Below are 14,925 nucleotides of genomic sequence, written 5' to 3'. Positions count from 1 at the left end.
CGTGGAATTGCTCATGAACAATAAAATCATAAAAACAATGCAAGCAAATATCCACTAAAAATTCCAAAATTATAACCACAAACAATAAAAGCATGAATGGCCCTATTCTTTACACACATTTTTTATAATTTTAGTAATATTTTAATTTTTGGCAATAATATGCACAAATAATCTCAGATAAACACACCAGTCGCCTAATGTTTTGTTTCTGTAAGAAGAACAAAATAGCATTTTAAAACCTTTCTTTTATTTAAAAACACTCCCACACACATAAATGCAGCAGCAATGTGCAGTTATTTCAAAAAATTGCTGTTTTTCTGCAACTATACCCGGTGTCAAAAGAAGCAAAAAAGTGCAATTGCATATGCACATTGGCATTTACGTATAATGCAGGCTTTAACTATCTAAAATGCAACTGTTTAAGAATGAGTACATTACTTAGAATCAGGGTTTGAAAATATCATGATATTTTAGAAAATATCGAAAATATCGGACATTTTGAATATATATTGGATATATTGATGTATATCTGATATTTTCTATTAGCACAAACTAAAATTTCCAAAATAGTAAATGCACCCTCAAATCACTCTTTAGTTTGTTACATTATAATTACAATATGTAGACATACAATTAAGGTTTCTTTTATTATTTATATCTAATAGTTCATTTTAAATTTCTATCAATTTTAATGGAGTTAATTTAGCAGTAGCTGTTCTACACATTTCCTTCTGTTAACTACATTTACAATGATGCACTTTTAATATAAATTAAAATTGTTACATTATTAATAATTTTATGAATATAAAATACAAGTTAAAAACAAATATTATGTTACTTTTTTATATTATTTAATGATGCATCAATGCATCATAAAAATATAGCATGTACCTTTTTGGTTATGTTTAATAATAAATGAACAATATTACTATAATTAATGTACTTTTTACGTTGAAAATACTAGAGTTGAAAAAATAAATATCGAAAATATCAAAATATCATGATATTTTCAAAATAAATATAGGATATATATATATATCATGATATATATCGGCGAACCCTGCTTAGAATATACGGGGGATATTAAAATCAGCAGAGTTAGACTTTTGATATAAATACAGATCCATTTTCATACATCCATTGCATTAACATTAATTTTTTAGTTATGATCTGTTTTGACTAACTTGATAAAACACATTGAGATATAGGAGGTTCTAGTGTTCCATATTTTATTGAAGAAATTCATTTCAATTCATTTTATTTAAATCATGAATTTAGGTAAGGTTAGGAATTTTTAAGGTATATAAATCATCCCTGATTTATATACCTTAAATCAGGGTATTTTTTTTACAAATATGCATTTTACATATGTAATAAAAGAAAAAGAAATTACAAACAGAAATATATTTCACCCTGTCCATTTGAAAATCCCCGATTAAGTAGGTGGGAGTAAAGGCTATAATGGCTGCATAAATCAAATATTTGCCTAGATACTTTAATCACTCTCTTAAAACATTGCACTTACTTCTAACATATTAAACATAATGTACAACTTGATGACAGATTGGCTTTTCACGATATGGTACAACATGGAGGTATCGACGTAGGTCATGCCGAAACTCACGCAACCTAAAATGAAGACTTTCAGCAAATCACATATTTCGGCCGGCTGCAGAATGCGATGATTGCAGCTTCCGCCAAACAGGACACTGGAAACACAATGCAAAAAGTTGTTTTAGAGAGAGAGCACGGAATTGTTTTTCAAACTTTCTCACATTTTCAGACAGGTAAAAGAAATTGCAATGAGGTGTTTTTTTTTTTTTTTTAAATTCTTTTCAAAAAGCAAAAGAAAATTTTCTCAATTTCTTACCTTACAATTACTTTTAAGGTACGTGTAACCAAGAACCAAACAGAGACTGCTGATCGCAAAGGCAGAAAGGTAAAGAGGAACAAAAATGCGTCCACACATTGAAAAAATCCATATAAAATAAACTGAAAAACAAAAACTCCAATTAGTGTATCTTTTTTTCCTTTTTTTAAAGAAACTATTCATTATGGAAAATAGACAATTTCTTAGTTATAAAAATAAACATAGACACTCACAATTAGTGAGAAATTTTAGAAAAATACTGATTAGCTTTGTTTTTCGCTCTCTTAATTTTTTCACATGTTTCTCTATTTATAGTACAGCTGAAAGGATCATAAGTTTCATCGCAAGAAATGGAAAAAATTCCATTTGAGCATCACAATAGGCTAGATAACCAAAAAGCACTTATTCCAACAGTTTAAATTCCATTTTAGCTCAGAATATGCATAGTTGCAAACTTGGAGAAATCTCAATGTGTAAAAAACTTAGGCTTTCTTGAGAATAAATACATAGATCATGTCTGTTATAAACTCTACTAACTGCATGCAAGATTAGAGGTATGCTCATTGTTCAATTTTGAAGAACTTTTCATTTTGAAAGTTTTATTGCAGTTTGTTAATCATTGTAACTTTGTTTTACAATTACCTGAAAAGATTTTTTGGGCAAAACATTTTTAGAGATACTGTCAACCCCGCCTAAAAGAATACCGTAGGTTCCAAGCAATATTATCCAATTAGGCAGGGAAATTTCTTTTGCATTTCAAAGTTGACAACATTTCTCTTAAAATGTAAATGTAAGAATAATGAATCAATAGAAAGGAAGTAATTAATGCTTAAAAAGTGTTTGCAATAATCTAAGTAAACAATAAATTAGTATAACAATTAATTACATAAAAGTTCATAATGAAAATTATAAAAAGGTAACTTGAGTTATAACTTTGTTTTGGCACCTTTTTTTTTTTTTTCAGATTTTTGTTTCATAGAGTATTTTTTATAGAGATAATTTACGCTTAATCTCTTCAAATGGTTCTCTGCAAAAATATTTGCAGAGACCAAGTTGACCAATATTTATTCAATTATCCGGGGAAACTATTTGATTTGATCTTTAACATTGCTTCTGTATAAGCAGGGTATTTGTTTATCCGTTGCCCAATTAAGCGGGGCTGACAGTACTATTATTAATAAGTGACCATATTTCATAGTTATAAATGCTGACATGATTTTCAGTCAGAAGCTTAAGAAAAGCTGAAAATAAACCTCGCATTTAATTAACCCTCAAATTATCTAGAATTACTTTTTTTTTTTTTTTACAGAAGGGAATACTTTGACTTCAGACATCTATCGCCATCAAATAACTAGATAAAATTAATTTTGTTAAAATCTTCATTAGCTTTAGTAAGTACTAGCTGTGTCGCTCGGTCCACCTTGAAAATAAAAATTGTGTCAAGTTCAATATTTCATATTCAACAATCAGGCTAAAAAAAAACATCATGCAAAATTTCCCGTCCAAACAATAATGACAGAAAATAAAATACTTTCAAAAAATTAAATCGAGAAAGATGGATTTAAAAAGCGTAACCATGGAGAAACAAAATAAAATAAGTGTAAGAAATGAAAATGAGAAAGAAAATTATTTACAATTTAAATGGATGTAAGATTTTTTGAAACTGATTTAAAAAGGCTTGTAACTTTTTTTCCTTTCGAGGTAGAAGCTTAATTTTTTGAACATAGGTCGAGATAGATTTGGAGTAAAAAATGTTGCTTTTTCCAATGGTGTTGAAAAGAAAACTGTGGGACAATTCCTTCACTTTTTATTGATAGATTTAATGAAGAAAGTAGTGCCAAAATTTCAACTAAGCCTAAAAAAATGCAAGCTATAAAAGCAAATAACTCCTGTGGTAATTACGTTAGAGCATTGAAACAAATTGTGTAGAACGCGGAAAATTCTACCCCATCCAATGATATGTAATATTAATATGGGCAAGTCATTTTTCACCCCCATATTCGGAATTTATATGAAAATTGGGCCTAAATTTGAATAAAAAAAGAACTACTCAACGAACTTTTTTCGAACCAGTCTATAAACCTTTCCGGTGCTAAAAGAGAGATACTGTGAGAATTTCAGCGAAATCGGCCGGGTAATTCTTGAGTTTTGCGCGTTCAAACAAACAGACGCTTTTTGGAGACTTCATTTTATACTATGTAGAGATTAAGGGTACATTTCTTGAACGGTGTTGACTCAAATTAACTTGGATGCAGCTAGATAGAGAGGGTACGGCAAAAGGATGAAGTTACAACTCCTCAGCAAAAACTAAAATAAATTGAAGGCTGAAAATAATAGTCAACACAAGGTTTTCAATGTCTAACAGGCAGAACCATATAGTAGACAAAAATGAGCCAAAGTTGCAAAAACGGATGAAAGCAGATTGCAAAATTCATAAAAATGTGGGACTGGTAAAGCATAGTGACAGAAATCCAAATAAGTTGGCAGGTATGTGAACATACATTTAGTGTCATTAAAGCGTATCGTTGTTATTCTTTACTAAACAGTTGTAAATATAAACTCTATTTTACTTTTAACAATAATTTTATCATAAGAATTCAGTTCAAGCTAGAAATCAATATGCAATGCCTCTGTACATATCTAAAACAGGTACACATTTAAAAAACAAGATGTTTGTGTGAGTGACAGGGTTTGAAAATATCATGATACTTTCAAAAATATCGAAAATATCCGATATTTTGATATATATAGGATATTTTGATACATATTCGATATTTTCAATCAGCCCAAACTCAAGTCTTTAAAACAGTAAATGCATCTTCATAATACTTTATTTTCTTATATTGTTGTTACAATATGAAATATATGTTGTTACAATAATGACAAAATGTAGACTTAAAATTAAGGTTTCTTTTATTATTTATATCTAACATTTCACTTGACATTTTAATCAATTTTAATGGAATACATTTAGCATTAGCTGTTTTACTCATTTTTCTTCTGTTAGCTAGTTTTACACAATTATATGATTGAGAAACAAAAAATATACATTAGTTCCTGCACAGCCATAGGACATTTTCTTTTTTTCTGACCAACATTTAAAATTAAATTAAGCAATTTTAATCGGAATTAAAATTGCTACATTACTAATAATTTTACAAATGTAAAATAAAAAAGGAATACTACATTACTTTGTTATATTACTGATGTATTAATACATCTTTAAAATAACTTTTGGTCTTACCTTTTTGGTTATTTTCAAAAATAAATGAACAATATTATTATGATTAATGTAATTTTTGTATTGAAAATACCGTGGTTGAAAAATAAATATCGAACAAAATAAATAGTAGATATATATCGTGATATATATCATGATATATATATATATCAGCAAACCCTGGTGAGTGAATTTATGTAGATAAAAATAATTTTTATACTATCACCAAATTTATCTAAGCAGTCAACAAAGACTTTTTAGCAAAGATGTGATCGCCCTAGTAAGTGAATTGTGCAAAAAGGCGGACAATTTAGTTGCTTTCAGCAACTTGTTAAACAATAAAATAAATACTAGATGCATTCGTTACCTTTTCAATTTCTCTGGGGATTTTCAAAAATATGTAAAACTTTTCTCTGCGTTCGGTGAATCGCTGCTCATCATTTTCCAGCAAGTAACCTCTTCGAAGTTCACCATGTAAATAGTCGAACACAGATGAAGCTAAAATGAAGATAGACAAAAAAAAAAAAAAAATGATTTCATTTTTATGAACCTTGAAACAGCACAAAAGAATAAACATTAAAACATGAATTTTGAAACAGAAAAGATATTTAATTGATACTTTTGAAAATGTACGAGTTAAAAAATTGATTCATATGTAATTCATGGAAATCTCATTCTTTTTTCCCAAATTCTTATGCAGTTACTTTCAACTCATATAGGGTTTGTTGTTGTGACTAAAATTGAAAGGATAAAATAGATCGAATTAGCTCCATTGCCTGGTCTACCTTGAAAATTAACATTGTGTGAAGTGCCGTATTCAACAATCAGGCTTTAATGAAAGAAAAAAAAATCATGCAAAATTTCCCCTCCAAACAATGACTACAGATATTAAAATACTTAAATGAGAAAGATGGATTCAAAAAGCGTAACCATGGGAAAAAAAGTAAAATAAGTTTAAATACTTAAAATAAGAATGAGGGAAATAAAGAAACGAAGCTAAAAGATGTAACTATGGCAACACCAAATAAATCATCAAATAATTTGAATGAAGATGAGATTTTGAACTTCAACTCAAAACGTCTGTAACTTTTTTTCTAGATGAAATAGAAGCATAATTCTTCGACCTAAGGTCGAGTCAGATCTGTAGTAAAAAATGTCGTTCTATCCAGTGCAGTCAAAGAGAAAACTGTGGGAGGATTCATTCACTTTTTATTGATACATTTAATGAAGGAAATAGTGCCAAAATTTGAGTTAAACCTTAAACAATTCGAGCTAAAAACGCAAATAACTTCCGCCGTAATTAAGTTAGAGCATTGAAACAGATTGCCTATAACACGGAAAATTCTGCCCTTTCTGACGATTACTACGTGCAAGTAATTTTTCTCCCTTATATTCAGGAATTTATATGAAAACTGGGCTTAAATTGGAATAAAAAAAGAACAACTCGTCGAATTTTTTTCCAACTGGTCTGCAAACTTATCCGGTGCTAAAAGAAAGATGTTGTGAAAATTTCAGAGAAATTGGTCGGGTAGTTCTTGAGTTTTGCGTGTTCAAACAAACAGACACTTTTTGCAGACTTTATTTTATACTATGTAGAGATTATGGTCCCAATAGAAGGCACTGTTGCTTAAAGTGCCTTGACAATTTATGACTTTTTTGTGTTAACCCGATGCAATTATGATCTGCTCATGCATCCACCAATGTCAATGTTCCAAAGTTTGTTTAATTTTGATTGGACGTCACCCATTTTGACCGCAAGAGGCGCTGAACGGAACCCCTGCATCCACCAATCAATGGCAACATAATGAAAACAGGGGTTCCCTGTAGCCCCCTCTTTGTTGTAATGAGTTTCAGCGATTGTCACAGTCTCTAAGCGTAAGCAAAATTTATTGAGGCCATGATCTAATAAATATTAAAAAGTAGGGTTGGGAAAAGAGTTTAAAATCAAAATACAACAGAGAGAAAGAATTGTGGCTAAAACAGATCTGACAGTCACAAAGACCTTTGGGCACACACAAAGTTGATATACTTAATGGTTTAGTTCATTTGCTTAATGGTTTTTCTTTTTTTTTTTTAATTTCATGTAACTGTTGGTCTTATTTAATGGACTGCTTTATGTAAAAACTAAACATTAATTTTTACATTTCAACAATATTCATAGCTGCCAACACGCCAACTTAAAAAAAAAAATCTTACAATGTACAGTGGATATATTTCTACGCTTTTTTGACCATTATAAAGCAAAGTATAAAAAATTTAAAGTATTATAATATTTTCAAATCCTTACCTTTACTTGATCTGTAATTTTATAAGCAAACAATAAATAAATTTTAAAAATAAGTAAATAAATAAACTTTTATTTCTTTGAACTTAAACTTTGAAAAGTTGCTGACTTTGCAGTTTTCAAAACTTGTCTATCAAAAACTTGTTCAAAACAATAGTTTTTCTGTAAGTTCATACAGATTAAAATGTTCTCCATGCTGTTATCCGATCAAGAAGTGTGCAGTTCTCATACAAAATTGTACAAATCTGCCATAAGAGCTTACAATCGTACAAAACGTCCAAAAATCTTACGATGTACGGCTAAATCGTACAAGTTGGCAGCCATGAATATTGATTCTGGCAACGTTTAACAAGCAAATAAATGGTTTGTTATTTTGACCAGTTTGGCGGAAATTTGAAAAATGAGCGGTTACCATCTACAATGGAAAAAATGTTACACTTATCACTCTTGTATTCGGGCTATTGTTAGCTTTCCTGATTTTCCCGCTGAAATATATCCAGGGGTCTGTCCAGGATTTTTCACGGGATTCGTCTTTTTTGTGAAAAATCAAATAATTTTGAGAAAAAAAGAATTAATTTTGTAAAAAGTCAAATAATTTCGCAAAAAAAAAAAAAAAAAAAAAAAATTGTTACAAAAAAATTTTGGAATTTAGAGATGGCACAAACTGCATCATTTAAACTTAAAGTTGAGTGTTTTCCTCTTCTATGTTGAGAATATGATTCTGGGGTGTTTTTTAGTATTTGGCGGGAGGGGGGGGGGAGCGATGGCATTGCTCTTTCAAGTATCAATATTTATCTACAATTCTACATTATGTTAAATTATACTAGAAATATTTCTGTACAGTATTTAAAATAATTGTAACAAAAAAAAACATAAAATTCAGACACGGGTTCAGCATTTTACTTTTTGACCCAAGACACGCTTAAAAATCACAGAATTTCGTTTTAAAACTTATAAATTCCATGATTTTAACAAAAATACAAAGAGATTTTACTTGTTTACCTCTTAACAAAGTGTACTAAACATCAAAAATTTGAAAAATCGGATTCCCATAGCGGATGCAAAGAGATTGCAATTCTCAAAGCCAAGGCATCAAAAGTAAAAAAATGGCTTGTAAAAGAAATATTTTTGATAAAATTATTTAAAAATTGCATTTTAGAGTCCGATCATTATTCTATTTGCCATATCATTCATACCTGTGGACACAGTTAAAGCAAAAAAAAATTTAAACCACTGATTCAGCATTTTAACTTTTGACTCATAAAAAAAAAGGAATTTTGCTTCCAAAATTTGAAATGAGCGTTCTAAGAAAAATAACGAGACTTTTCATTTATTTGCATCAAAATCAAAGCAACGTGAGCTTGAAAAAAGAACAAAATAGGATTCTCACATTGGATGTTAAAAGATTGCATTTTTCAAAATGTAGACATCTAAAGAAAAAAAACGGTAACTGACAACACTTAACTGACAACACCGCTGCTAACTAGCTGTGATAAAACAAAAAAAAAAAAACAAAAAAAAAATTTATTTAAATCCAAACTTATTTTTAGCTGTTAATTTCTTCCCAAGAAACAAACAACAAGCATTATATTTATTTGGAAGTAGCAATTACTTATCTCTTGCAGGAGCATCACAAGAGTGCCATTTTTTTTCTTTGCAAAATTAGCAGATTTTGTATAAGCTGATCCCTTTAATTTGACTTTTAAAAAAGTTCCAAAAATTATCGGTTTTATATACGGAAATATGCGTTATTTTGCTTTCAGATTAGCTCTTTCAATAAACATTTTGTGAAAGATCCGTTCTTTTTTATCAGAATTTTGTTAAGGGTCCATTTTGGTTGATCGGGATTTTGTGAAAGGTCCGTTTTGGTTGATCGGATTTTGGTGAAGAGTCCGTTAACGGACCCAAATATCCTATGGCCATACCCCTGATATCCGTTCACTTTAATATCATAAAATTTGTGAAATCATTACTCCAAAAAGATTTATGTGTTATGAAGAATTTGGGGGTTTGAAACGTTTATTTTTAAATAGCTTATTTTACATATTATAGATGTTAAGATCCTATCTTATAAGCAAAATGTGCCACATATTGCCACAAGACGGCCTAAAGAACATACATAGAGTGCAGCTTTAGCATTTAAAAAAGTGTAGGCTCAGGTGAGATGAAATGAAGGGACACGCTTAATTTTGCTAGCATGCAGATTTTTTTTTTTTTTTTTCAAATTTTAGGTTGTATTATGTATTAGAAATACAGGATGTTTCAAAATGAATAGCGGGGTTTTAACATGTTATAATATTTATTACACCAAACTTACAGCCACAAGTGATATATATCAAATGAAAGAGAAACTCAAACAGTTTTATATAATAGCCTACAAGTGTTCAATGTGAGCACCATTCGTCACTCGTCAAGACGATATGCGAGCTCTTCCCAAACTTTGATGAGTGTCTCATTAGTAATTGCTGTTTCAATCCTGTTCCTTAATTCGGGAAGGTCGGCTGGCAGTGGAGGCACATACACACGGTCCTTAATAAACCCCCAAAGATAGAAATCACACGGCGTTAGGTCGGGTGACCGTGGAGGCCTTGGGAAACAAGCCCTGTCATTGGGCCCCTTACGGCCAATCCAGCGGTCGGGTACAGTTAGGTTAAGCCAATCGCGTACCTCATTATGCCAGTGAGGCAGCGCACCATCTTGCTGAAAGATAAAACACAAATGCTTTCTGTTCTTTAGTCGCCATCTTTGCTACAAGTGTTTTCTAGCGGATTGAAGCAGAAACATTCCACGTGCATGCGCACTGATGCCAGCAAACAAAAAACTGTTTGAGTTTCTCTTTCATTTGATATATCACTTGTGGCTGTAAGTTTGGTGTAATAAATATTATAACATGTTAAAACCCTGCAATTCATTTTGAAACACCCTGTACTTTTAATATTTCCTTTGAGCAAATTTGAAAACAGTAATATTTATGATCATTTCACTCCACCTGATCCTAAATACTAAAAGGAGAGATATACAAACTGAAAATTACAGGTTCCTGGTTTTTCACTTTTCTTCTCTGTCGATGAATTGTCTTCCTCTAGTGAGCTGGTTTTAGAAGCAAGAGAATGAAAGTCCTTCCTTTTGCCAACGCTTTCGCGGGCTGGTTTCTGAGTAAGGATGGTAGATGGGTCTGTTTAAATTTGAAAGTAAAATAAGAAATCATAAGAGGGCTGTTCAATAAGTAATAAGACTAAATTTATAAAAAATACAGAATAACTTTAATCGTCATAATTTACATGCTTCTCTTAAGAATATTTTCTTCAGGACTAAATGCATTTATTCCAATGTTCTACCCACTTCTTAAAAACTTGTGAACACTAAGTTGGTAAGAGCTTTTTCAAAACCGCCTCCACATCCTTTTTCGCTTTCAAAATGTTTTCTTAAGTTGAGAAAAGTCAGAAATCACCGATGTAAAAAAAATTCTGCAATTCCCCTTCATGATAATAGTATCCTAATTCTAACCAACCACACAATGAATTTCAGGGGGATATTTTGATAATTGGGAATCTGGCGATCTTTCTTCATTGGCGTCAATTTTTGGCTCCAGCGCCTGAGCGTGAGGTATTTTTCTTTGCAAATATAAACAAAAAGACCAGAAAAATCTATTAACATAGGGTTACTATAAATCAGCAGGGTTACCAAAATCAAAGTATTTCCGCCAAAAATTAGACGACCGCGCCAGATTCCCAATTATTGAACTGTCCCCAATTTCAATACCATGCATATATATAAGCAAATACGTAATTCCTGCTCATGTAAACAGCATGACACATTAATTCAGTGATAAACAGCAAAATGAAATATGCGCAACGCAACAGGGAAAAAAAATTTAAAGGTTATTTAAGGAATTAAAAATTATCTGTTCACTTAAAAATCAACAAAACATTTATTCAAAAATTTAGTATACTGCTAAAAATAAGGCAAACAATATAATATGGAAAAATTACAAGTTGCTGCAATTTACATTGCAAATCAGCAATCAATGCAAATAAAATTCATTTATTATATGATTACGATTACTTTAAAAATACAGAGTAAAATTAAAGGTGTTTATATTTGCCCAAATCTACGCAGATCATTATGCAAACTACACTCGAGACCAATTACTTCATTCAAACAAAAAATCACTACTTTGTTTACTCATGTGCAAACATGTAAACACTCACTATCATGCTCTACAGCTGAATTTTCTGGAAATAAAAAAGTGACTCTCTCAGTTTCAGAAGTCTTCACGGGTGGTGAATTGAGTTCTTGAAATTCCTTAGCAGACAATACTTCAACAACACGAGCTAATCTTTCTCCATAATTCATGATTTTCGCATCTTCTTCTAATATTGAATTCACTTGTTCCACTCTCTCTTCTTCCGTATCCTCCATGTTGTTATGATCTACCTGGAAAAACTAATCGTCTTCTGAAGCTGTCGCGGATTCAGTTAAGAAACTTTCCGGCTGAAGAAAAATAAAATTAGAACTTAATTTTTGCCGCAATTTTAAAATAATTGCTCTGAAAAATCAATTTATTTTTTGACTTTATTAAGAGCAATCTATTTCTATTTTTTGATCACAGAAAGCAAAAATATTCTTGTTGTTCAAAAAAAATCTGTATAAACATATTGTTTCCCGAAACCAAAAAAATATTCAAATTTTATTAGGTGCCGAAAATAATTTAATGAACTTAAAAATCGTTTCTGAAATTATTAGAGGGAAACTTTTCTTAGGTTGCGTTCGACGAACCTCACCGGTCTACCGGTAAGTAACCGAATAACTGGTTAGAAACCGCAGCGTTCTATGATAACCGGTTACCTCACCGGTTACCATTCTGAGCAGTTAATTGGTTGATTGGAGCACGTGATCATTAGTTGTCACGTGATTAACTGACCGGTCGTGCTCGTCGAACGCAACCTTAATATTATTTCTGATCGATTACATTTTCCATGTTTGTTTTTCCGGAAGTAATTCTACATGTGGAGGAAGTATACGTAATGGACACTCCCATGTTGTCAATCAAGATAAAGTTTCGAAATCTTGTTTGTTTTCTCGTTGTTTTAATAGCTTAGAAATCATTACATTTTGTTAACGATTTACCAACTGTTATGCGTCGCTCATTTCATGCTGTTTCTTCCATTTTCCCTTGACGCGCAATAGCATGATGGAAAACTTATATTCGAATTAAATAAAGTTCGAAATTTTGCCGGGTAACATATGTCAAAAGTTGATGTTGGTTATTTATTCAGTCGAAATTTTTTAAATTCGAATAATGGCTGGGAAAATATCTCTTCCACATCAGTCAGTCGTCGTTGGTTGGAAAGAGGAAAAAGTTATAAAATGGTTGAAGCGAGTAAGTACTTTTTTTTAAAAATTATTATTATTGAGTATTAGTATTGATTTGAATCGTTTTTACTGTCATTTTTGAATATGGGGATGTTCAAAAATGATGTAACGCTTTGAGGGGAGAGGTGGGGATCATGTAATTGTGACAAGGTGGTAAATGAATATATTAAGGAAAAATAGCGTGACATGTAGAGTGAAGTCTGGCGCTTTGTGACAACAGGGGAGGGGGGAGTCAAAAGTGGTGGAAATAAAGGGTGACATTTATTTATGGACACACCATGTAAGCCCTGTTTAATGTTTTCTTTAATTCTAGTTTTTCCTTATTATGTTTCGTGCCACTCAAATTGTTTTTTGTGGGTTCATCATCTAAAAATGTAGACATTACAAAAAAAATCTGTTAAAAATCAAATGTACTTAACAATGATATTATTAATGTGTTTGTGTTTTTTATTTTTATTTATGATTTTTTTACTTGAACGGTACTACATACTCTAAATTATCTGATTTGTTTGATTGTAGTAGAGTTGTTACTGTTTAATTTTTGAAACATGACTATTAGCTAAACTGTTAATTGTTGTTTTTCAACAGATTATTTGATCATCAGCAGTCTCGCTGTTCATATTTTCCTATGTTTGTTCTTTGAAAAAATAGCCATTCATTTATTAAGGGATCTAAGGACCTCTACCCTTCAAAATTTTAAACTTTCTGGAAAAAATACATGTTATGCCTAATTTAATTCAGAATAATTTGATACCCTATTTATTACTATAGGCAAAAAAATTTTCAAGTTATCCTACAAATGCGTAAAATTTCCTCATAAAGATTTATATTAACAGCAGCTGTTTAAGCCTCTTTTTCTCATGTGCCGGTTTTGCGTACATCATATATCAGAAAGTTTCTTATATTTCCGTAAAATTTTTAATGCATGTTTATCTGGTTTATTTTTATGATCTGAACTAAATTTATTAATTGTAGGAAAATTATTCATTTATTTTTTTGAAATTTTATAAGTTAATATCAAAATTTATAGTAGGTTCAGCTCATAAAAATAAACCAGAGAAACGTGCATGAGAGAGAGAGAGAGAGAAAGTTTTACCGAAATATATTAAAAAAACTTTCTGAAATATGCATGCAAAACAAGAAACCGGCACCTGAGAACAAGAGGCTTAAACAGCTGTTGTTAACATAAATCTCTATAGGGAAAGGTTACACATTTTTACAATAAATTGAAAAGTTTTTTGCGTACCGTAATAAATAAGATATCAAAATGTTCAGAATTAAATTAGGCGTACCATATATTTTTTCCAGAAAGTCGAAAATTTGTAAAGGTTAAAGATCCTTAGACCCCTTAAGACTGAAGAGAAATCAAAGGTACACAATGGAAATTTTGATAGAATTATTCATTCTAAAATTTTATACAGAGATAGCATTTGGTAATAAAAGTAAAAACCCAAGTTCTTAGTTTTTTAATACAAATATTCTTTGATTGGGTCATTGCAAAAAAGCGAATTTTGGTAGATAGAGTAGCTTTCGTACACGTGTAAGATGTAACTTCTTTTCAAATTGAACTAGTGAAGCATTGTTTATACGGTTCTCTTTTATACGTTTTTATCAATTATAAGTTTTTTAATTAGCTCCCTCACAGTTTAATACATATTAACGTTTACTTATTATAGGTTTTTTCATTTATACGTTTTTTAAATCCTTTTACAAACTAGTATGTTGTGGCCATCACGAAACTTTCTTCTATATTTTTCCTTTTTCTGATCCCTCCCCGTGCTTGACGAGGAAGCAATATTCCCAACAAAAACAAAATTACACATGCAAAAACTTGACGACTATCCCAATGTCTGAATTATTGCAAAAGCAAAGCAAAGAGCGAAAATTGAAAGTTATTTTAAAAGCCTTGCTTGAATTAATTACAAATATTTTATTTGTTAACAAACATAAGATGGCAACAGTTAAAAATTTTAAATCATTGAGATAATATTTCGGATCATTTCCATACAATTAAAATCACGAGAAATACGCAGACGACAATCTATTACGATTTATCTTTCTTATTGTTGCATTAATAAAGCTACTTTTATTCGCAAAAAAAAAAAAAAAAAATCAACACCTCTTGGAGCGATCGGCGTCAAAATTGAACCAAAGCCTGTTTACACATGGATTCAC

At 30.6% G+C, this 14,925-nt stretch overlaps 1 protein-coding gene across 1 annotated transcript in view; it reads right to left on the bottom strand.

Moving 5' to 3' along the window:
- LOC129221072 (transmembrane anterior posterior transformation protein 1 homolog) overlaps positions 1 to 11,796 on the bottom strand; it is a 32,112-nt gene extending 20,316 nt beyond the window's left edge. The window contains exons 1-5 of the mRNA XM_054855510.1: positions 11,586 to 11,796; positions 10,409 to 10,549; positions 5,458 to 5,588; positions 1,871 to 1,992; positions 1,526 to 1,709 (exon numbers count right to left, since the gene is read on the bottom strand). Of these exons, the coding sequence (XP_054711485.1) occupies positions 1,526 to 1,709; positions 1,871 to 1,992; positions 5,458 to 5,588; positions 10,409 to 10,549; positions 11,586 to 11,796 (789 nt within the window). The remainder of the gene's footprint in view (positions 1 to 1,525; positions 1,710 to 1,870; positions 1,993 to 5,457; positions 5,589 to 10,408; positions 10,550 to 11,585) is intronic.
- Positions 11,797 to 14,925: the final 3,129 nt, after the last annotated feature.

The sequence above is a fragment of the Uloborus diversus genome, chromosome 4, assembly GCF_026930045.1.
Source record: "Uloborus diversus isolate 005 chromosome 4, Udiv.v.3.1, whole genome shotgun sequence".
NCBI lineage: Eukaryota > Metazoa > Arthropoda > Arachnida > Araneae > Uloboridae > Uloborus > Uloborus diversus.
This window is presented reverse-complemented; position numbering and strand designations above follow the sequence as displayed.